The sequence below is a fragment of the Trichosurus vulpecula genome, chromosome 8 (genome assembly GCF_011100635.1).
Source record: "Trichosurus vulpecula isolate mTriVul1 chromosome 8, mTriVul1.pri, whole genome shotgun sequence".
NCBI lineage: Eukaryota > Metazoa > Chordata > Mammalia > Diprotodontia > Phalangeridae > Trichosurus > Trichosurus vulpecula.
The window spans coordinates 147,403,217-147,425,780 of NC_050580.1; the positions used below are offsets into that span (position 1 = coordinate 147,403,217).

General features: G+C 36.0%; 1 protein-coding gene across 1 annotated transcript; it reads left to right on the plus strand.

Annotated features, from left to right (window-relative positions):
* The first annotated feature begins 684 nt into the window (after window positions 1-684).
* LACTB (lactamase beta) lies at window positions 685-21,992 on the plus strand. Its single transcript, XM_036737140.1, has 6 exons — window positions 685-1,081; window positions 2,025-2,091; window positions 4,526-4,716; window positions 5,025-5,376; window positions 8,292-8,457; window positions 21,202-21,992. The coding sequence occupies exons 1-6, from the start codon at window positions 719-721 to the stop codon at window positions 21,731-21,733; spliced, it is 1,671 nt and encodes a 556-aa protein (XP_036593035.1). The 5' UTR covers window positions 685-718; the 3' UTR covers window positions 21,734-21,992.
* The last annotated feature ends 572 nt before the right edge of the window (window positions 21,993-22,564 follow it).

Sequence of the window (22,564 nt, forward strand, 5' to 3'; positions counted from 1 at the left end):
TCCATTCTTCTACAGTATTTTTATAGTAAAGGAAAGCAGGTCACAGTGACCCTATTCTTAAACCAGAACCAGAAGAATAGAACAAAAAGTTTCAGGGTAACTTTCCCAGAGGCTGAGCCATCAGACTCTCACAGTCTCAGCAGAATTTTCCACTTCCCTATTTCCCTATTTCTTGATTTTTAAACATTTCTAAGTATAGATATGAATAGATATAGATATATATTTATACATGTATATATATTCCCTGCGAAGTCTTCATGTTTTATTTTCTCACTACCTCACACAAAGTGGAGAAAAGGATTAAACAGGAAAGGAGGAGAGGGGAACTGAAGAAAGATGATGGGAAAATAGAGAGAGGGAGACAGGAGGGGGGAGAAAACAAAGGTGCAGAAAATAGAGACAGAGACATGGGGGGGAAGGAGAGGGGAAGAAGGGAAGAGGGAGGGGGAGGGGGGAGGGGGAGGGGGGAGGGGAAGAGGGAGGTGTTAGGACTTAGGAAGTGGTCCTGGAGAAGGAAAAGAAAGGAAGAAAAGCAGAAGTAGGAAGCCGAGAGCACGCGAGGGGAGGGAGAGCTTAGGGCTCGATGCGCTCGGCACTCGTTCGCTCCGCCGTCGGTTGCTGGGGGCTGGGCTCGAGGTCGGGCACGCGCGAGGTCCCTCCTCCCTCCCTCCCGCGCGCGCCGCCGACAGTAGGGGTAGGTCGGGCCTGAGCCGCAGCCATGTACCGGTTCCTAGGCGCTGCGACGCGGCGGTCCGTGCCCCCGAAGAGCTGGAGCGGGCAATGGCGCTGGTCCCACCAGCAGTCCAAGTGGACTCTGGGGCACGGCTGGGTCGGCGGGCTGGGGCTGGGGCTTGGGTTGGGCCTGGCGCTGGGGGCGAAGCTGGCGAGCGGGCTGAGGAGCGCGAGTCCTGCGCCGAGTCCCGGGGCGCCGCGGCCCGATGAGTCACCTCTGGGCGAGCCTCTGACCCTGACCCCAGCCCCGGCCGGGCTCCCCCGCCAGCAGCCCGCGCCGCCGCCGCCGCCTCCCGAGCGCTTCGCCAGAGCTATCGAGAGCAGCCGGGACCTGCTGCACCGGATCAAGGTTCGAGCGGGGGCGGGACTTCTGGGGGGGAGGGAAGGAGTGAGATGACCCCTAGCCCCGGTCCCCAAAGCTCTGCTCTCGGAACGACACACCCTTGGACCTCCACCCCGCGCCCCTTAAAAACGATAGCATCATCGAAAGGACCTTAGAGCCCATCTAGTGCAACACCATCCTTTTACAGATCAGGAAACTGAGGCTCGGGGGGGCGAAGTGACTGGAGGTGAAGTGACTGAGGTCTCCCGAGGGAGAAGGAAGTGGCAGTGCCGGGCACTCCTTCCCTCTTCCAATTTCACCCCCTGACTTGTCTTCTTGTGCAAGATCTGGGGCAGTTCGTGGGCGTGTTTTCTGGATGCTGCCCTTTCCTTCCGCCCGGAGTTTGTGCTCGGGGCTGTGGCAGCATCAGCATCTGCTGCATCAGCAGCATCAGCATCAGCATCCTCCTTCTCCTAGCCCGCGAAACTCTGTCAGGTGGTTTCCCAAACCAGCCTGCCGGGGCAGAAATCCCCTCCGCGAGCACCTTCCCAGCTGTGCGCCTCCCCGACTTAGATAAACCACACCCAGTAGTCCCTTTAAACAAAAGTTTAGTGTTTGCAACACCTCGTCACAGGTTTGGAAGGGACTCCTGAGACCTTGTAATTCAGCCTATGCATAAAGACCCAAAGAGAAATCCTCTGGAAAAGATACCTGACAAGTGGTCATCCAACCTTGGCTTCCTTCTTTCCTTCATTTATCTTATTTATTTTTTGCCCCACATCCCTACCTGTTGTAGAGTGCTTTACCAGCAATTAGTGTCAGTTAGGTTTAGGAGGGACCACTTCCCCACCTGGTGAGCTCCCACTCTAGACTTTGGATAATGTACCTAGTGATCACGCTTTCACACTTTTGATTGAGTTGTTTGTTTGTGTTTGTCTTGTTTGTTTGTTTTTTTCCCCTCCACACACAGGATGAGGTGGGAGCACCAGGCATAGTAGTTGGAGTTTCTGTAGATGGAAAAGAAGTCTGGTCAGAAGGTGGGCTTAGGAAAATACTAAATCACTTTCTTAAAAAATGTCAGTTTTGCGAGTGAAATACTGTTATTACTTGAAATAAGTCAGTGTGAAAACAAGTAGTCATCTTTTAAGAAGATAAAAGGTCCATCATTATGGAAAGCAGAATTGACTTTCTGATATAATACGGGATTAGGGTGGTTTAGTAAAATGCAACATTTTTAATGTGGTAGTCAATGACAAAAAGAGGTTTGAGGGTATCTTTTTTTTTTATTCCAAGCTTTGCTACTAGAACAAGATGGTTTATGTTATTACTTTATTTCCTAGACAATCTTGACTGGTATTTTATATATTGAATTTGTTGGGGATGAGGGTTTCTAATATGAGAACTTTTAGAAAGTCATGCTCCTGTTCACCAAGAAGAAATGAGATCTGATTACAAAGTAACAAAAGAACTAGAAATCATTTGGAATGAAGCAGTACAAATCACATACTACATAATCTCTTTACAGATGCTTTTATGACTATTCATTTCTCCATTGCACAGTTATTTGATGCTTTTAAGTTTTGACTAGCCTTCAGAAGTCATTTTTCTTAGAAGTCCTTGACTGACAGCTAGCAGTTACTGCCAGTAACTATCTGCCTTTTGATGTCTTTCACCTGTTTGAGCTGCCAGATTTCACCCTGTACTTGTGTTGAAGTTTGGGTAGTAGTGATGTCCATTGTCAGAGCCATTATGCATATAGGGAAAAATAGGAAATAAATACAAGCAAACCCAGGTTGCTTAAATATACGCACAGTTTTATATATCTGTTAAAGGTGGCAATGGAGTCTCTGACTTAGATACTTATTTAATTAAACATTTTGTTGTATAATTTCTAGTTAAAAAGTTTTATCCAGAAAATATTTATCTATAACCTGAGCATTAGATTATATAGACCACATTCACAAGTAGAGATTTTGAGTAAAAGTGACTGGGAGAGACCCTGGGAAAGTCAGTAGACTCTCCTCCAAATATAACATTTCTTTCATAGTATTTCACTTAGAAGTATTTACTTAATGTACATAGTAATTTTTACTTGTATTTTTTTTACCTTATGACTGTAAAGATTGTTATTTTTACATGTTTAATAAAATAATGTTTGCAACACAGTTATAGTTTTGAAAGGGACTTCTGAGGCCTTTTAGTTCAACTCATGCATAAATACTCAAATAAATCTCCTGTAAAATATACTTGACAAATCATCCACCTAGCATTTGCTTGAGGTGAGAGGGGAAACCCACACCACCTTAGAAAGTCTATTTCACTTTTGGATAGCCTTAATTGTTAGGAAATTTTTTCTTAGGTCAAGCCTAAATTTTTGTCTTTAGAATTTATACCTATTACTCTAAGTTCTAAGGCCAAGTGAAATAAATCTAATGTTTCTTATACTGTACCAGCCCTTTAAATACTTGAAAATAGTTATTTCTCCTAAATAATCTTTTCTCCAGGGTCAATACCTCCAATTCCTTTGGCCTAAGTTTTTGGCTGTACAAGCCACATACCTAGTTATTTAAAATTATCTAATATTATTTGTCAAGTCATCTCTTATATTTCTATCTCAGGCTTTCTAGAAGATGTGAACTAATCCCCAAAATTTGATAAAGGGTATTTAATTAATTCTGAACTTAGTAAGCAGAAGGTCTCATTATTGCAGGGGCCTCAGGCCAAATGTTTTTTCTTTTTGTTTGTATCTGGATTAAGTAGATAGTGAACAGAATCATATCTTCATGAAACAGATTGATGTTCACTTCTATGGAATCACCAGCAGAGAGATCTTCTAATGTCCTCTTGATGTGAAACTAGGAATAAATGGCATCTTGTGAAGACATTTTGTTTACTATGAATAGTACTGAGCAATTTATTTTAAAATGTAAGATAATCAGCCTTTTAAAATTTTGAGAACATTTTCATGTAAATCACCTTAAAATCCTTGTTTAACTACTCAGCATTAAATAAAGCAAATTATGTTGACAAAATGGAAGATTGTATAGTAAATTGTAGATAGTAAGGTATAATTTTGGTTTGAGTCAGCTTATATTCATATTTGGTTTCATGTTAGTGTAAAGAAATTTTGAATCCTTGTTCTTCTTGGTTGATATGTAAGAGCTGAAACAAGCTATTTAAGATTTCCTGCAAATATATTTTGTGCCACATGCTGAATGTAAATATTTTAGTTTTTTTAGAACATTGGTGTCAAACTTGTCCACTAAACCTACATAAGGAGCCCTTAGGCTACATGTTGACTTACAAATCACATACCAACATTATGTTCTATTATATTTTTATTTAGTTAAATATTTCTCAATTACATTTTAATCTTGCTGGGCTCACAAGAGAGAGTATTTGATACGTCTGTTCTAAAATATACTTAAAGTTCATTTATATATATTAACAATTACTTTTTTTCTGTTAAAGGTTTGGGTTATGCTGATGTAGAGAACAGAGTTCCATGTAAACCAGAAACAGTGATGAGAATTGCTAGCATCAGCAAAAGTCTTACCATGGTGGCTATTGCAAAATTATGGGAAGAGGGCAGATTGGATCTTGACATTCCAGTACAGAAATATGTTCCTGAATTTCCAGAGAAAGAATATGAAGGTGAAAAGGTAGTGAAATTCACATTTCATCACAGACACATCATATTGTTTATTTTGGATTATACCTGCGTGTGGCAGAATATTTTATAGTTTACCTTTTTTTTTTTCATTAAATACTAATGGCAGGTTTTCCTTTCAGGTTTGAGTCTTGAAACTTGCAAGGAAAACTGTTATTCTTACTGTGTTCCAGAATTGGAAAATATGACTGTTACATTATGCTTTCTTTGCATGTTTTTTTTAAAGTGACCTTTCTAATTTAACATATTTCTACTTTGTAGCTTAATGTACTATTTCAATTTACATGTTTTAAAAATTAGGTTTCTGTCACTACAAGATTATTGATTTCTCATTTAAGTGGAATTCGCCACTATGAAAAGGATATGAAAAAAGTGAAAGAAGAGAAGACTTATAAATCTTTGAAGAAAATGAAAGAAACAATGGATTTCAACCAAGATAAGGACTTGAAAGAAATAGGAGGCAAAAATAATGAAAAAGGTGACTTTGCCAAAGCTAAGACAGAGCAAGATAGTGAAACAAAATGCCGAAATTCAAAATCTGTCAAGAAGAAGAATGATTTTGAACAAGATGAATTATATTTGAAAGAAAAGTTTGAAAATTCAATTGAGTCTCTAAGATTATTTAAAAATGATCCCTTGTTCTTTAAACCAGGTGAGTATTGATTGTATTTCTTAATGAAGTAATCATTGTTTCTACTAAATAAATTCAGGATATCTTAAATGATACTATCTTCCACGCATCAGATAGAAGTAAAGATTGTATAGGTTCTGCTGCAAGTGTAATTTCATGCCCATTCAATGCTAGAGGCTCACAAAAAATAGCATTTAGTAGCACAGTCATTAAAGTTAGCCCAGTTTAAGGATACCATGTAGTTTCATTCCCTTAGTCATATGATTTACTATGTCTTTCATGTGTAGAAAGTTGGTAAATAGTAGTTTTCAAAGTATAATTCAATGTTAAATAGAAATGGACTAAATTATAGGTAACTATTTCTCTATACAATAACTTTTAAAGAAAAATCCCTTTATCAGCAGTAATTTCTGTAAACTTAATGATATGTTCTTTTTGATAAAATGTATAACTACGTAAAATTCTGATATGTTTTGATAATACTTCATTTTTGATTTTTCAGTATGATGCCTAGGAATTCCATTAAATTATAAAAGTGTTTTATGAATATATTAACCTTGAAAATTATTCTTGTTCCACATACGAAGTATCTGAAAGAGATCACCTAGTGACTTAACCAAACAGTGGATCTAAAAGAAATTTAATGCAGTCTTCCTTTTTTTAGCCACCAAATATTTTAAATTTTATTTTTAAAAATTAATTTATTTTTAGTTTTCAACATTAACTTCCATAAGATTTAGAGTTTTAAATTTTCTGTGCCCCCTCTCTTCCCCCCTCCCCCAAGATGGCATGCAGTCTAATAAAGACTCTACTTACACATTTGTATTAAACATATTTTCACATTAGTTATGATGTAAAGAAGAATTAGAACTAATGGGAGGAACCACAAGAAAGAAGAAACAAAACAAAGCAGCAAAAGAAAAGGAGAGCAAATAGTATGCTTCTATCTGCATTCAGACTCCAGAGTTCTTTCTCTGTATTTGGATAGCATTTTCCATCATGAGTCTTTTGGAGTTGTCTTAGATCCTTGAATTACTGAGAAGAGCTAAGTCTGTCAAAGTCAGTCATTATACAATGTGGTTGTTGCCGTGTACAGTGTTCTCCTGGTTCTGCTTGTTTCACTCAGTATCAGTGCATATACGTCTTTCCAGGCTTTTCAGAAGTCCACCTGCTCATCATTTCTTATAGCACAGTAGTGTTCCATTACATTCGTATACCACAACTTGTTCATCCATTCCACAGTTGATGGACATCCCGTCAACTTCCAATTCGTTGCCACCACAAAAAGAATGGCTATAAATATTTTTGTACATACGGGTCCCTTTTCCACTTCTGTGATCTCTTTGGGATACAGCCCTAGAAGTGGTACTGCTGGTTGAAAGGGTATGCACAGTTTTATAGCCCTTTGGGCATAGTTCTGAATTGCTTTCCAGAATGATGGGATCAGTTCACAACTCCACCAGCAATGTATTAGTATTGCAATTTTCCCACATGTTCTCCAGCATTTATCATTTTACTGTTTTGTCATGTTAGCCAAACTGATAGGTGTTATGTGGTACTTCAGAGTTGTTTTGATTTGCATTTCTCTAACCGATAGTGATTTAGAGCATTTTTCATATTACTATAGATAGCTTTAATTTTTTCCTCAGAAAATTGCCTGTTCATATCCTTTGACCATTTATCAGTTGAGGAATTACTTGTATTCTTATAAATTTGACTCAGTTCTCTATATATTTTAGAAATGAGGCCTTTATCAGAGACACTGACTCTAAAAATTGTTTCCCAGCTTTCTGCTTCCTTTCTAATCTTGGTTGCATTGGCTTTGTTTGTGCAAAACTTTTCAATTTAATGTAATCAAAATCATCCATTTTGCATTTCATAATGTTTTCTATCTCTTGTTTGGTCAGAAGTTCTTTTCTTCTTCATAGATCTGACAGGTAGACTGTTCCTTGTTCTCCTAGTTTGCTTATAGTGTCAGACTTTATATCTAAATCATGTACCCATTTTGACTTTTATCTTGGTATAGGGCGTAAGATGTTGGTCTATGCCTAGTTTCTGCCATTCTGTTTTCCAGTTTTCCCAACAGTTTTTGCTAAATTGTGAGTTCTTATCCCAGAAGCTGGAGTCTTTGGATTTATCAAACAGTAGATTACTGTAGTCATTGACTATTGTGTCTTACATACCTAACCTATTCCACTGATCTACCACTCTATTTCTTAGCCAGTACCAAGTAGTTCTGATGATTGCTGCTTTATAATACAATTTAAGACCTGGTACATCTAGGCCACCTTCCTTTGCATTTTTTTTCATTAATTCCCTTGATGTTCTGGGCCTTTTGTTCTTCCAAAAAATTTTTGTTATTGTTTTTTTCTAGCTCTATAAAATAATTTTTTGGTAATTTGGTATGGCACTAAATAAGTAAATTAATTTAGGTAGAATTGCCATTTTTATTATGTTAGCTCACCTACTGATGAGCAAGTGATATTTTTCCTGTTATTTAGATCTGACTTTATTTGTGTGAAAATTTGTCCCATTTTGTTTTGTCATAGGGAAGAGTAGAAATGATCAGTTCATATAAATCTTTGCCTGAGTGCTTTTGTTACAGGCAGATGCTTATATTTTCATATCCTTGTATTTATCTTCATTTGATTTTCGTAATTACCTTCTTAGGTAGGTGAGATAAGAAGAAAGAGAAGTAGCACTGGTTAACCTGGGTGGAACTGTACACATTTTTTTAGGGCTGATGACTTTTGAAAGCCAGTTTGCAAGGCCAATAAATATGTTCATGACCTTTCTTAAAATGTCAAAATAGGATGTTCTGGTTAAAAAAAAAGTTGGCTTTTTTCAGTATTTTTTTTATGGAGTCCCTATATGTCAAAACAATGGTAACATATTTTAAAATAATGGTTTTTTTTTCCTTGCACTCATGTCTCAAGGTAGTCAGTTTTTGTATTCAACTTTTGGATACAGTCTACTGGCAGCTGTTATAGAAAGAGCTTCAGGACAGAAGTTTTTGGACTACATGCAGAAAATATTCCATGATTTGGATATGGTGACAACTGTGCAAGAAGAAAATGAGCCAATGATTTACAATAGAGCAAGGTAAATGAATGTTTCCTCTTTGTGTTGTATGGTTCTCTGGTATCTTATAATGTTTATGTAGTTTGTAGATTTAGCCACAATCCCCTCTGCCCACTGGGAGAGTGTTTCCCGTTTGTAAAAAAAAAAAAAAAAGAAAAAGTAAATAAGAAGTGTTTACAAAGTGTTGCAGAAGGGTTTTTTTTTTTAAATTTGGAGGCTTAAACTTTAATAAATTTAGAATGCTTCATTTCTCACTTTTACAAGTTTTAAATTTAACCACGAAATCAGTTTGAAATTGCCTGAAGGTTTACTTTTCTGAATGAAGAAAATTATAGGTGAATTGCCTAAACAATGACTTGTTAGCGATTTATGTAAAACCTTCACATTCACTTTGCTATTATCAGCTTATTGTGTTTTTTAATGCTTAAGAAATATGTCTATTATTCATTTATATTGTTAAATTATTTGGTTCAGTTTCAGTGGAAAAAGGAAAAATGTTTTGTCAAAGTCTTAGTCTTCATTTAGACACTGTATATGTACATATACCTATTACTTTAAGTGTTAATGTATTTTCCATGGGTAATAATTTTAATAACTGATTTAAATGAACAATTTTTCTAATGTCCAGTATCTGGAAGTTATAAAACTTCTTAATGCTCTATTGAAATGAATTACAGGCAGGACTAAAAATGTGAATTTAGTCCTTAAAGATCGTTTGTCAGGATTGGTACACATATGCTATGCTTCAAAACCACATGTGAAAATACTTATATCACTGCCTTTTTAAGTTACTGCATTTATTTTCTAAAATGGCAAACTCATTTTATAGAGAAAAACTTTTAGACTAATTAGGAAAAGTGAGTTTTGTTATTTATAGTGGGGTGTACAACAAATACATTTTGCATATTGAAATAATTTGGAATGTCTTAATTTAAAATTTGTTTGCAAAACTAGTGCTTAGTTAATTTTTAGTTAACTGCAGTTCAGAATTAATAAACAAAGAATAGTGTGGAAGGAGCACTGGACTGAGAGTCAGGAAAACAGATTGGATTCTAATGCCAGCTACATTAGTCACTCTTCTACCAGGAATCATAGGCCAAAGCATTTTCTCTCTCTGAGCCTCATTCTGTAAAGGAGAATTGGACTAGATAATTACCAGTGTCCGTTCTAGATCTAAAATTCAGTGGATCTATATTATTACTAACTGAAGTATGAGTTCCAAGTAAAATAGTTAGGTAGTGTACCGTGTTATCAATCAACAAACATTTATGAGGTGCCTACTGTGTGACATGTACTGTATCTACAAATACAAAGAAAGAGATAATCTGTACTCTCATGGGGAAACAAGTACATACATAACTATATACAGAAAAATAGAACAAATATAAAGTAATTAAATACAAGGTTGTTTGGGAAGGACGGTACTAAAAGTTTGAATCAGGTAAAGTCTTCCTGCAGAAAGTGCTGCTTGAGTCACATCTTGAAGAAGGAGAAGGGAGTCTCTGAGGTGGAGGTGAAGGAGTCATTCTGAGCATGTAAGGTAGCCAATGCAAAGGCCTGGAGATGGGAGGGAGAGTGTGGGATGTACAAAACATCAATTTGGTTAGATTGGGGGTTCAATAATGTACAGTGAGTCTCAAAAGACAGTCTGAGACCAGATTGAATAAAAATCTCCCTTGGATCTCACAAATTGACTATTCATATTCATGGTTAAAATTATAAAATTTGCCAATTCAACAAACATTTATTGAATTAACTTGCTATTTACTTTAGTTATTGACAGATTTTCCTTTCTTCTACGTTTTAGAATTAAGAGAAGAAATACAATTCAAATCAGTCATTTTTATTAGTTGACTAATTTGTGAGAGGTCCATTAGGAAAGAATCGTGAAACCACTAGCTGAGAAGAGGTTTTAGGTTAACTGTGCTTTTTCATCCATCCATTTTCTGTGTGCCTAAGTATTATTTAAAGAATGGTTATATATTTAACAAGACAAACACAAGATAAAAACTTACTTTTATTTGTCAGGTATCCCAATAGTAGCTATTATGCAGGAGAATTTTAGGATATATACTTTTAATAACTTCCAAAAAAAATTTTTGAATCTCTTTTCCCACTGAAACCTCATGATTTTATAGTGATGACTAATAGATTTCTTTGCTTTTATTAAATGTATAAAACCTAATTTTTTTAAACCATCAGCTTGTTTTTGAAGGTTTAAAATGTACACTACTATTCAGCCTAGATCTTAAAAGCATTTTCTTGGCTCTAGAAGAAATAAGATTGAAAATGAGGAAAGAATTTTTGTTAAATGGCTCGTAACACTATACTCTTTATAACTGATTAGCAGCTTACTCTCTTCAGATACAGTATTAAAAATGTGAGGAAAAGCTGACAGAAATTTTATGAGCAAATAAAAATATCTGAGATGTAGTTTTTTTTTTTAATCTGACAGCGACTTCTATGAATATTGCAAAATTATAAAGAACAAGTTTGGTTCACATTGAGATAATGAGAAAAAATTTCCTTGTTCATCTTTGCAGAGATCTTTTAGTATGGAACATTGCGTATAACATCAGATTTTTTTTGATATGTTAATTGGTTTTACTGAAGTTTTTTTCTCTTTTTAAAAAATAAATCTTTGTGGATATCTTTTGTTTTTACATAATCTCAATTTCTCCCAGTATCTTTCCTTCCCCTCCCAGAGAGCCATCCGAAATAACAAAGAGAAATTTTTAAAAAGAAAATAAAAATTAGAAGAAGGGGAGGAGAATGAACAAAACTGATCAATTCATCAAAAAGTTTTTCTTTCTTTAAAAAAATTATTTGTTATAAAGGTCGGCTGCTGAAGAGGAGGAGGAGATACAGAGGGGATAAGGGCAATATAAAAACAAAAGCTATCAGTAAAAATCTATTTCAAAAATGTGTAGAAAAAATGAAGATGTTACAGAAATCGTTAACTTCCCTCCAAACTTACCCCTTTTGTAAAGTTTCTTATTTACATTGAAGATACCAGTATTCTTCAGGTCACCCAAGTTCATAATCTTTGCATTACTCTGAACCAGGGGTGGGGAACCTGTTACCTTAAGGCCACATGTGGCTCTCTAATCCTCAAGGGCGGCCTGTTGACTGAATCCAAAGTTCACAGGACAAATTTTGTGAAGTTTGGATTCAATCAGAGGGCTGCACTTGAGGACCTAGAGGGCTACATGTGAACTCAAGGCTGCAGGTTCCCCACCCCTGCTCTGGACTGTACACTCTCTCACTCCATAAATCCAGTCATTTGCCAAATCCTATCATTTCTGCCTCCCCAAATATCCCCCTCTGAAGTGAAATAACTACCATCTCTCACCTAGGCTGTTTCAATAGCCTCCTGATTGGTGTCCTGGCCTTCCCACACATGACTGCCAAAGTGCTTTTTCTTAAGTGTAGATGTGACCTTATCACTTCCTCCTCAATACTCAGTGCTTCAGTGGCTCCCTATTGTCTCTAAACTCTTCTGTTCACCTTTTTTAAAGCCCTTCACAGCCTAGCCCTACCCTATCTTTCACCCTCCCACATACAAACTGCTGTTCCTTACACACAGCACTCCATCTCACATCTCTCAGGCCTTGAATGCACTCCCTACTCACCTCCACTTCATAGAATTTTTCCATTCCTTTAAAACGTGGCTCAAGAACCATCTTTTCCGCAAAGACCTTTCCATTCCTTTCCCTTTCCCCGCAACTTCTAGTGGCCTCACTCTGGAACTGGCTTACATTTTTAACTTCTTTGTGCTTATTTTCTTTATATTCTGTATGTACTGACATATGCAGCTGTAGCCTTTGTTAGAATATAAGTTCCTAGAGGGTAAGCATTATCTCATTCTTTGTATTTATATTCCCAGTACTTAGCATAGTATCTGATACATGGCAGGCATTTGAGAAATGCTTGCTGATGGAGTATTTAGTACTGCATATAGGAGTATGTATATATACATATGTATGTGTATATATATATAGATACAGATGTATAATTTATATGTAGTATTTAGTACAAGTATAGTATTTAGCAAAAGGCTCATTTGTACCCATTGAGCTTAACTACTCTAACCTGGGAGAGAAATAAGCTATATTGTTAGAATGGGTTACTTGCAAGAACAATTTGAATTTGTTGCTAATTAATCTTATACATATAATTTCAGAAATAGAGAGTGTAACATTGCTTTTAATTTGCTTTTAAGCAGTTTCTGTTCTCTGCCAAAGAGTTTCTATTTTTATGTTAAAGATATCATCAATCTTCCACTTTTTCCTCCCAGAATTTTGATTTATAATTTGTAGTCTTCTTAGGGAGAAATAATTCATTTTAGGCTAGTTAGAGTAGAGCTTTTAAAATAGAGTAGTACTCTAGGAGGGGAAGGAAATGTTAGATAAATGAATTTCTCATGTACTTCAGCATGGTTTACTTTTTTTCTGACCTCAAATATATCTATAGAAATTTTTTGGTTTCTGTTTAGGCCCTCTAAAGTCCAATACTAATGCTTTCTTGATAATCATGAGGGGAAAATTGACCTTAAAAGCCCCTATCTATGATTTTTAAAGAGATAAAAGTTATCTGATGCTATTTTCAATGTTTTATACCTATAATCTTAAAATTTATGCTTTATAGTATTATCTTACAAAAAAGACATCGCAAGATTTACCTTTTTTTTAGAGCCTTGCATCTTGGACATTTAATAAATTGAATATTGTTTTAATATCTCAATGTATATTCAGGGAACAATGAGTAGCCCAGATTAATTAACATAAAAGTATACAGTAGAGGAACAATGGGGACAAAAGGTTGGGAAGATAGGTTGAAGCCAGATGTGGAAGACCTTGAATGGTGAAAGTTAAAGTATTTAGACTTGAAAAAGCATAGAAAAGTCTTATGCAGGGAAACAGTCTCTCTGTATAAGCTTTCTTTCTACTACAAATCTCAGAAGTGGCCATTCAGCCTTTGCTTGAATACTTCTGGGTAGGGGGAACCCACTTTTTCCCAAGGCAGAGAGAGACTTTTGGATGGTTATAATTTTTAATAAGATTCATTTTACCTTAAGCCTAAATTTATTACTTCTGCTGTCTGGGACCAAGAGGAACATTTCTCTACCTTCTTCTATAAAACATCCTTTCAGATACTTAAACACAACTGTCATTTCCCCTGACTCCTTCCACCTTCAAATTTTCTCTTCTCTAGGGAAAAACACTAATACCTCATAAGGTAGTACTATCATTGTATTATGCCCTGGTCGTACTTCAGATATTTGAAGTATTACTTTCAATTCAGGTTCCAGATTTCAGGAGGGGCACTGATAAATTGATATAAGTCCAGAGAAGGGCCTAGAGTTCATGTCCTATGATGATTATTAGTTGAAGAAACTGAGATGTTTAGAGAAGAGAAGATTTATGGGCAACATGATAGCTGTCTTAAAGTATTTGAAGGATTGTCATGTGGAAAAGGGATTGGATTTCATAAATAATAACTGAAATTTATATAGAGCTTTGAGGTTTGCAGGTACTATATACCTGTATATGAATACACACATAAATAAAATCATATTAGATTTTGGTAACAACAAGTGCTATAGGAATTATCCTTGCTGAGACTCATCAAGGTTAAGTGACTTGTCCAGGGTCACACAACTAATAAGTGTCAGTGTTACAATTTAAACTAGGTCTTATCACACTCCAAGTCCCTGTTCTTTTTACTGCATCATAGTTGCACCATTAGACTTCTTGTTCTTATTTATGTATTCACCAAAATTTGAACAAATATATCCAGACTGCTGTCAAATCTTAATGTCCCAGTTACATAAATACTTTTGTAAGTAGTCTACCAGGGAGGCAGAGAATGCATGAATTTGTGATTGACTCTTTCTGGTTTTTTGTGGGAGTTCCCAGGCAAGTTTGCTTTTAAGGAGCATAGAACAGAGAATTTGGAAGTAGCAACTGACCTGTGGTAGAAAATATTTATATAAATTTTTAAAAAATATTCAGCTATTCCTGAAGAGTTAAAATTTAGTAGATTTTTCACAAATACCCTTGGGAAAATTGTATTTTCATACATTTTGCATAATATATGTCGCAAAAAAATCTCCTTGGAACAAACCAAATCAAGTGGATATTTGTAAAAACATTTGTTTTGGTGTGAATGTAGTAGTGTTGCACTTTCATGATCTGTTGTGGTGGGACCTTCTCAAAGAATTCAGAGTCAGACCTCCTCTAATCCAGATATAGGCATTTATTGAGATTGTTGCCTCTCATGAAGTGGGCTAAGTTCTAAGAGGAACCAGCAACTTCAGAGAAAGCAAGATGGATTTCTGTAGGGCAAAGATGCAATTACATAACAAATTATGACTATTAAAAAGGCAGGAGGGGGTTATTAAGGTATTCCCAGCTACAGTGGAATTCTGCATGCGATTACCCACAATGCATACAGGAAAACCCATGGAGATATATGTATACACACATACATATATATATGTGTGTGTGTGTGTGTGTGTGTGTACACATATATTCATATATATGTGTATATACACACACACACACACACACACACACATATATATATATATGTACATAAGAGAATTATATTACAGTAAGGCTCTCTACGTCATAAGTTCATTTAAAGGACAGCTTTTTCTATTACTGCACAGGTACCTACTTAGGGGAAGTCCCCTCTATTGTTTAGGGATCTACATCCTGCTTGAGCCTCCTGGTGGTGCTGCTTTCTGATTGACTGAATATTATGGTCCTGAGATTAGATGGATGTGGTTGTGATTGAGTGCATGGACACACCTGTTGTTTCTGTGGGAAATATGAGGACTGGGTCTCAGGGCAGTGGCTAGCTAGAGGCAATGGCTGGGATTCCATCACATGGACATGCCTGCTGTTCTGTGAGAAATATGAGTTCATGGATACACCTGTTGTTCTAGTGATCAGTGAGGCATATATGAAGAAGTTAGGATATTGAGTCGGGTGGGAGAGGAGTGTCTAGATGGGGCAGTGGGCCTATAAGGAAGTTAGAATAGTGGGGCTGGGGCGCAGCTTCATTAGGATTCCATCATTCTCCTCTGAGAGAGCTGGGGCCCAAATTCATTTGGGAAAAGGGATGAAGGTCTCAGCTTCTGTAGCTTCTCTGGGCTGAAAAAGGGAGTAGAACTGTCCCTGTCTAGATGGGTCCTAGGAAGGTGGTTGACTGGAGCCAAGCATAGATCACATATTGGGGATGATGGGTGAGTATGAGTTGGTATCCACTCTTTGCTGCCAACTGTAGGTAAATTGGCCTATAGTCTGGGAGACACAAATCTGACAAGAAAGTTCAATATACAGGGCCCCAGATAAAAGGAGAAAGAAACCAAGAGCCTTATGATGCTATTTTTTACTTTTAACATGCAGGATTATCTGATTTTGTTACTTTCCCAGAAATTTCTGCTCTGACTCCCAATTCCTTTAGGAGAATCAGTTGCTATTGGGGATCCAACCCTATAGAGGTAAATATTAGTAATACTGTGCAGGTAGAAGCTTTCCACCCCTGGGTTCAATAGTTATACAAATGAATTTGCTTTTAAGAGGTTAACTTTACTCCAATTATAATAAAAGACTGGGGAGGACACTTTAAGTAATTAATTCCAAAACAGTGCATATCAATAAGTTGTTTATAATAAAACATGTTTGTAATGAAATTGACTTTTATTCCACAAGTTTTAAGAAAAATGGTTGCATTGAAATTCCTTTTCCCAAACCAGACTGAAGATGTTTCTGATTTAGTTTCAGTAATTAATAGAATAACAGCTAGGTCTCTCAATCAGTTGTACCAATACCCGATTATTTTTACATCATGTTGAAACATTTAAGGACCTCATTTCATACAGATGCATCTGATAGCAGGCAGTTGATTAGTCCAAGCAGTCATTGACTAAATTATTTAGGCTATAGAAAGGAACGTAATTTTAAGATGAATAGCTCAGATCTAACACGTATTTTATTATAGTAGCTCAGATGATTCCCAGCCTTAGTCTATGGGATAATGATTAACATTGTGTTTGTACCTTTGTTTCACAAACTTCTTTTCCCTTTGTCTGATTATTCATATATCATTCAGAAAGAATGTTCTGTTCCAGAGATTTAATCTTTCAAATGACTATGCAGGCAGGCAGATGACAAGCCCCAGTACTAATTCACCCAGTTGTTTGGAATACAAAATGACTCTGCATTCAGATTGAAAACAGCAAGATTTTACATACTTGCATCATATCTTTTACTGACCACTTGCTCTAATTATAGAAATTTGCTATAAAAGGAAAAAGCAGGGACATGAAAGATATAACAGGATAAAATATCCTAGCTCTGTTTGAATTCAGATAAGTCACAGTTATCAATTTCACCTCATAGCCAGACTTAGGAATAGCCAGGTAGGAAACATTCCTTTTCAAAGGAAGACAAGGGGGAAACTGAGCCAGGAGGGTCCCATCTTAGATCGAGGCTAAAATTGTCCCCTCAGCTTTTCCTAGAAGCAAACCTTTATCTGTAGCAGGATTACATTCCCCCTGAGTAGCTTGTGGCATTTCTCTCAAATGTTGATTTAATTCAGAAAACTATATCTAAATTCCAACTCAAAATAAAATTAGTTGTGTTCCCAAGGGCTTTTACTTCAAATGGCAAGTCTCACCTATCACAGCTTAGGGCTAGATACGATTGTTTCTATTCTTATGGAGTTGCAATAAGCAATAAAAATTTACCATGACTTACATACATAAGAAGTTTCACTTTTTCTTTCCTTCAAGTTTAAATTTATCCTGGTGTAAAGACAAATCATTAAGAATCATTTCTATATTATACATAAACTTGCAAAGTCTGAGCAAGCCAAGTTCATTGTTTAGGAACTCCATAACCCAAACAAGCTCTTTTTTTTTTTCTGGGGCTGATGACCTTGCCCACCAGATGGTTTCTGGGGATCTGACAAGTTTACAAAATAAGGGGAATCGACAGGGACCCCAAAGAAGGGGCTGCCTGTCCACCCCATGATATTTTTCCTCTGGACTGAGTAAAACCATATACTTTCTGCTTGGTAAGTCCCCTGTTTCCAGTCATAATTTAATTTGTTTTGCCCTGATTGATTTTTCTTTTTCTTTGCCAGGATGTCTTTTGGGGTTCCCATATTTTATTTTTAGGATCTCATTATTTGGTAGCTGGCACAGGATCTGGAAAGAGCCCTCAGAAGCAATCCAACACAATCCCTTAATTTTCCTGATAAGGAAACTCAGGCCTAGAAAGGTGATGATTTAGCCAAGGTTACATAAGGAGTAAGGGGCAGAGGTAAAATTTGAACCTAGGATGTCTTGACTTAGTACCAGAGTACTTTTCTACTTTGCTTCCTACAAACACTTCATTTCCAGGGTTGTTTGAGAATTACTATTGCTCACTTATTTAAGTTCTTTGCCCTCTGCCCTGTATCTGACAGGCTGCAGTAAAATCTTAATGTTACTTTTCAAATATTGAGATTTAGAGAAAAATTCTTCTTGGCAAATTAAACTCTTTAATGTATGCTATTGACTCTATGTTCTTAAACTTTTTAGTGTAAGACAATAATATACAAAGTGACAGAAGTGACATATTTTATAGAAATTAAGAAACATTTTTTCTCAATAACAGTGTCTCAAATAACTAAATCTGTAGTGTTTGGGTTTTGGCATGTAACATATTGTTACTAGTTCTAAAAAATCACATTATCTTCAGGAGTTTACATGATACATTGTCTCTCAGGAGTTTGTTATATTTGTTAGGTTCCATACTAATACACATTGTCTTTTAAAATGTGTTTATTTCTCTTCCACTGATCAATCTCCGTATTTATTTTTCAACTACCAAATTATTTTGCCAGTTGCAGCTTTGTTCAGTAATTTGAAATCTGTTACTTCCTTCCCATTTTTTTCATTGATTTCTTTATATTTTAACCTGTTTTTCCTCCAGTTGAATCTCGTGGGGTTTTTTTCTAGCTCTACAAAGCAATTCTTTGGTAGTTTAGCATGACACTGAATAAGTAAATTAATTTAAGTAGTACTGTTATTTTTATTATATTGGCTTTGCCTACCCATGCTCATTTTCCTTCCAGTAAGCGAAACCCCTTTTCTCATTGGAGGCTTTCCAGTTTCCGTTTTGAAATTCCTTTTTGTCATTTCTTATGGCACAATAATATTACATTCCATTCATATGCCATAATTTGTTTAGCCTTTCCCCAATAGAATGGTATCCCAGTAGATCTCTGCTTTGAGCTACTAGGAGAAGAGTTGCTATAAATATTTTTGTAAACATATGTCCTTTTTCTTCTTTCTTTGATCTCTTTTTTCCCTAAGAGGATAAAACAGTAAAGTTTGTTCACCAAACAGAATTATTTCTGTGAAAACCTGTTTCTCCAAGAGAAAGTATAGAATTAGAATTTTCACCAAGTTTTTGGAAACCAAAAGAGAAATTATTGAAATGTCACAATCCCTTTAGTATATGCAGAAACATTTTAAAAATTATATACTAGAAACATAGAATTGCAGAAAAGCAATTCATTGTTAACCAAGAGTATGGAGGAGACTTTGCACGCAAACAGAAGTTGAACTCCAAGTAATGTCATTCAGGTCAGAAAATAATGCTCCTACTGTGTAGTTCTTTCCAGATACATTGCACAGTAATCAAATATTTGCTCTGATTAAAATTGTGGCTTGTATTTTAACATGGCATTTAAATGCTAGTTTATAGATTTTAAATCAATATTTTACTCTTATCAGATTATAAACTCATTTTTCTTAGGTATCTTTTTATTACCCTCCATGCCTAGCTATGCTCTTTTAACATAGCAGATGCTTAATACATGTTTGAAAAATGAATCTTAGATGGGTACTTGTCTTTCTAGCTTTGTATTGTTACTGTTTTTTTTCTCCAAGTGTGAATACTCTTTAAGATTGTAGTACTAATGGAAACCTAAAAATGCAATTGAACCAGACTACTTAAGGACATTTAAGCTATTAAGATTTGCTTTTCTTCTCTGTCTTCTTTGTTCTGGTCATGTACTACATTATATATGGAACTATTTTCAGGGTAACATTCTCGTTTGAAGAAGTAGCGTATATGGTATTTCATACAGAAATAATACAAAGAGGATTGGGTTTAAATCCTGGCTATAACATTGTGACCCTATTCAAGTTTCTTCATCTGTAAAATGAAGGTAATACTTACAAGTAGGATTTACCTCACGAGGTTATCGTGAAGAAAACATAAACCTTAAAGTGCTTTGTAAATATAAGCCATTAATATGATGCATAATTCTAGATCTTAGAACCAGTCTAGGAAGTGTATAACTTTACCAGAGCCTACCAATATTTGATTATCTTCTATGCCACTTTCATAACTTGGAGTGACTCATGCTAATGACGGAAAGGTGATAAATAGTCTATGTAGTGGATGTGTTTCAACATGCAGTTTAAGTTTTAATACTTTAGAACCATAATACTGAATTATTTATCCTGTCATAAAACCTCATGAATCTGAATAATTTGCTAATCCATACTAAAATTACCTTTGCACTATGGAAAAGAAATTTGCTAAGCACAAATTGTATATCAAAGGAAATGTGTGATGTACTTAAAATTGAAGGTGGTAAACTTTTGAGGCAATTATAAAATAACTTTTTATGGAACCTCTATTCAATTACAGTTGTGCTATTTTTTTAATAACTGTTGTTCAGTCATTTTTCAGTAGTGTCTGACTCATGACCCCATTTGGGGTTTTCTTGGCAAAGATACTGGAGTGGTTTGCCATTTTCTTCTCCAGCTCATTTTACACATGAGGAAACTGAGGCAAACAATTAAGTGAGTTACTGCCCAGGGTCACACAGCTTGTAAAAGTGTCTGAGACCAGATTTGAACTCATGAAGATGAGTCTTCCTGACTCCAGGCCCAGCACTCTATCCACTGCACCACCTATTTGCCAGTTGTTTATAATTGTTTATGTGTGTGTGTGTAAATATATTACTTTCTCAAAACAAGGTCTAGATCCTCTTGCCTATCATAGCATGTTCTGAAGTTATCCAATTTTGTCCTTTGAACTTAGAAATTAATTTTCATTCCAGCAGGATCCTGTATGACAAGCATGTTCATTGAGCTGCATTGCACTCTCTGCTTCATTGTTCTCCTTACTTTGTGCAACCCAGCTAGTGTTTTTCAGAACAGATGATTATATTTTGTACTCATATGTCTTTTTTCTCCAGTGCTTAGCACATAGTAGGTGCTTACTTTTCGTTTGTTGACTGATAGTTGTGTTCTAAACTTGCCAATGATATAGATAATAATTCTTCATTTTTATAGTTGGAAAAGTCACATAAGTAAGTGTGGGGACCAGGAACAAGTATTGTAAGTTTGTCTAAATACCAAAGAAGTTACCTGTTAAATAAAATATTTGTTGTATTCCTGCTAGTACTAGTACAAGCTCCTTTCTACAGGTGGATCATGCCATTATAAAAACAGACCAGCTTCTCGGTACTTAATTGACAAGATTACTAAGCCATTGCTTTCTCCCAGTCATCTATACTGCATTAATGTTCAGTCATACAAGAAAAATTCTGTTTAGTTTTTGGCTCATAGTATTGAAATGTAATCAGTCCCATATACATTTTTCCCATTTAGTATAATGTGGACAGTAAAAAATAGATTACTGAATTCTTAATAATGACTAGTAACCTTTCTTATTTCATTTCACGTAGGTTTTATGTTTACAATAAAAAGGGACGTCTTATCAACACCCCTTATGTGGACAACTCCTATAAATGGGCTGGCGGTGGATTTCTCTCTACAGTTGGTGACCTCCTTAAATTTGGCAATGCAATGCTCTATGGTTACCAAGTTGGAATGATTAAAAACTTAAATGAGAAACTTTTGCCAGGGTACCTCAAGCCAGAAACCATGGTGATGATTTGGACTCCTGTGCCAAACACAGAGATGTCTTGGGACAGAGAGGGGAAATATGCAATGGCATGGGGTGTTGTGGAAAAGAAGCAAATATATGGCTCATGCAGGCAGCAACGACATTATGCTTCTCACACTGGAGGTGCAGTAGGTGCTAGTAGTGTCCTGCTAATTCTTCCTGAAGACTTGGAGATAGAAACTACAGATAACAGGATGGCCATTCCCCCACGGGGAGTGATTGTTACCATCATATGTAACATGCAATCTGTTGGCCTCAATAGCACTGCCTTAAAAATTGCACTGGAATTTGATAAAGACAAATCAGACTGATTCATTAAGTACCAGGTATGGGAAATTTAAATGTCATTACACTATTAAGAAAAGTACCAAAACAAAGAAGACTTTTAAGAATGAATTTGTAATAGCAAATAGACAATGCAGAGAATTATGTACCTCTATTGTTTTTAACTTTTTATAAATATATTTAGCTTTTGTGGAATTAGTTCTTTATGCTCAGGGAAGTAACTTCATGGTTTTTACTTTTTTCAAAAATTGTTAAATCATTTGAAATAAAGTATTCTAGTAAAAATGTGTTTTCTTTGTTAATGAATTGTCAAAAAAAAAAAAGCCTTAATGGTCAGGAAGCTTCAGACTTAGTTTTCTTAAGGTAACAGCAAAGATAGGAAGAATTACAAGAAAGGAATGGTTCATTATAATGCAGCTTTACCAGGAAATTATCATTTACTGATAATAGGCATCAATATGGAAACTGCTTTTCTCTTTGGATAGTCATAGGAAACACAGGTTTTTAGAAGTGGAGATAGGCTGAAGAAATATCAGTTCTTTGTGAGTAGATTTTCTCTGGCGCATGTGTGGCTCCCTTGATTTCCTAGGGGCTTAGAATATTGATTGGACTTCATTTCTGCCCCTCTTTTCCACCTACATTATCCTGCTTAGCTGCAGTTCCTTCCCTGCTTCTTTGCAGGCCCTAGGAAGGCCATGTCCTCAAACCGGTCTTCTCAGCAAGAAACTAATAAGAAATGGCTGGCTGGTCCAGAAGCTTATAGCATAATCAAGGTCTTGGGGCAAGTCCCTCTTACCTGTTCTGTGTGTGCTTTGCTTTGTTCTTCTTCTGTGGAACTAATTCCTGGTCCCCTTCAG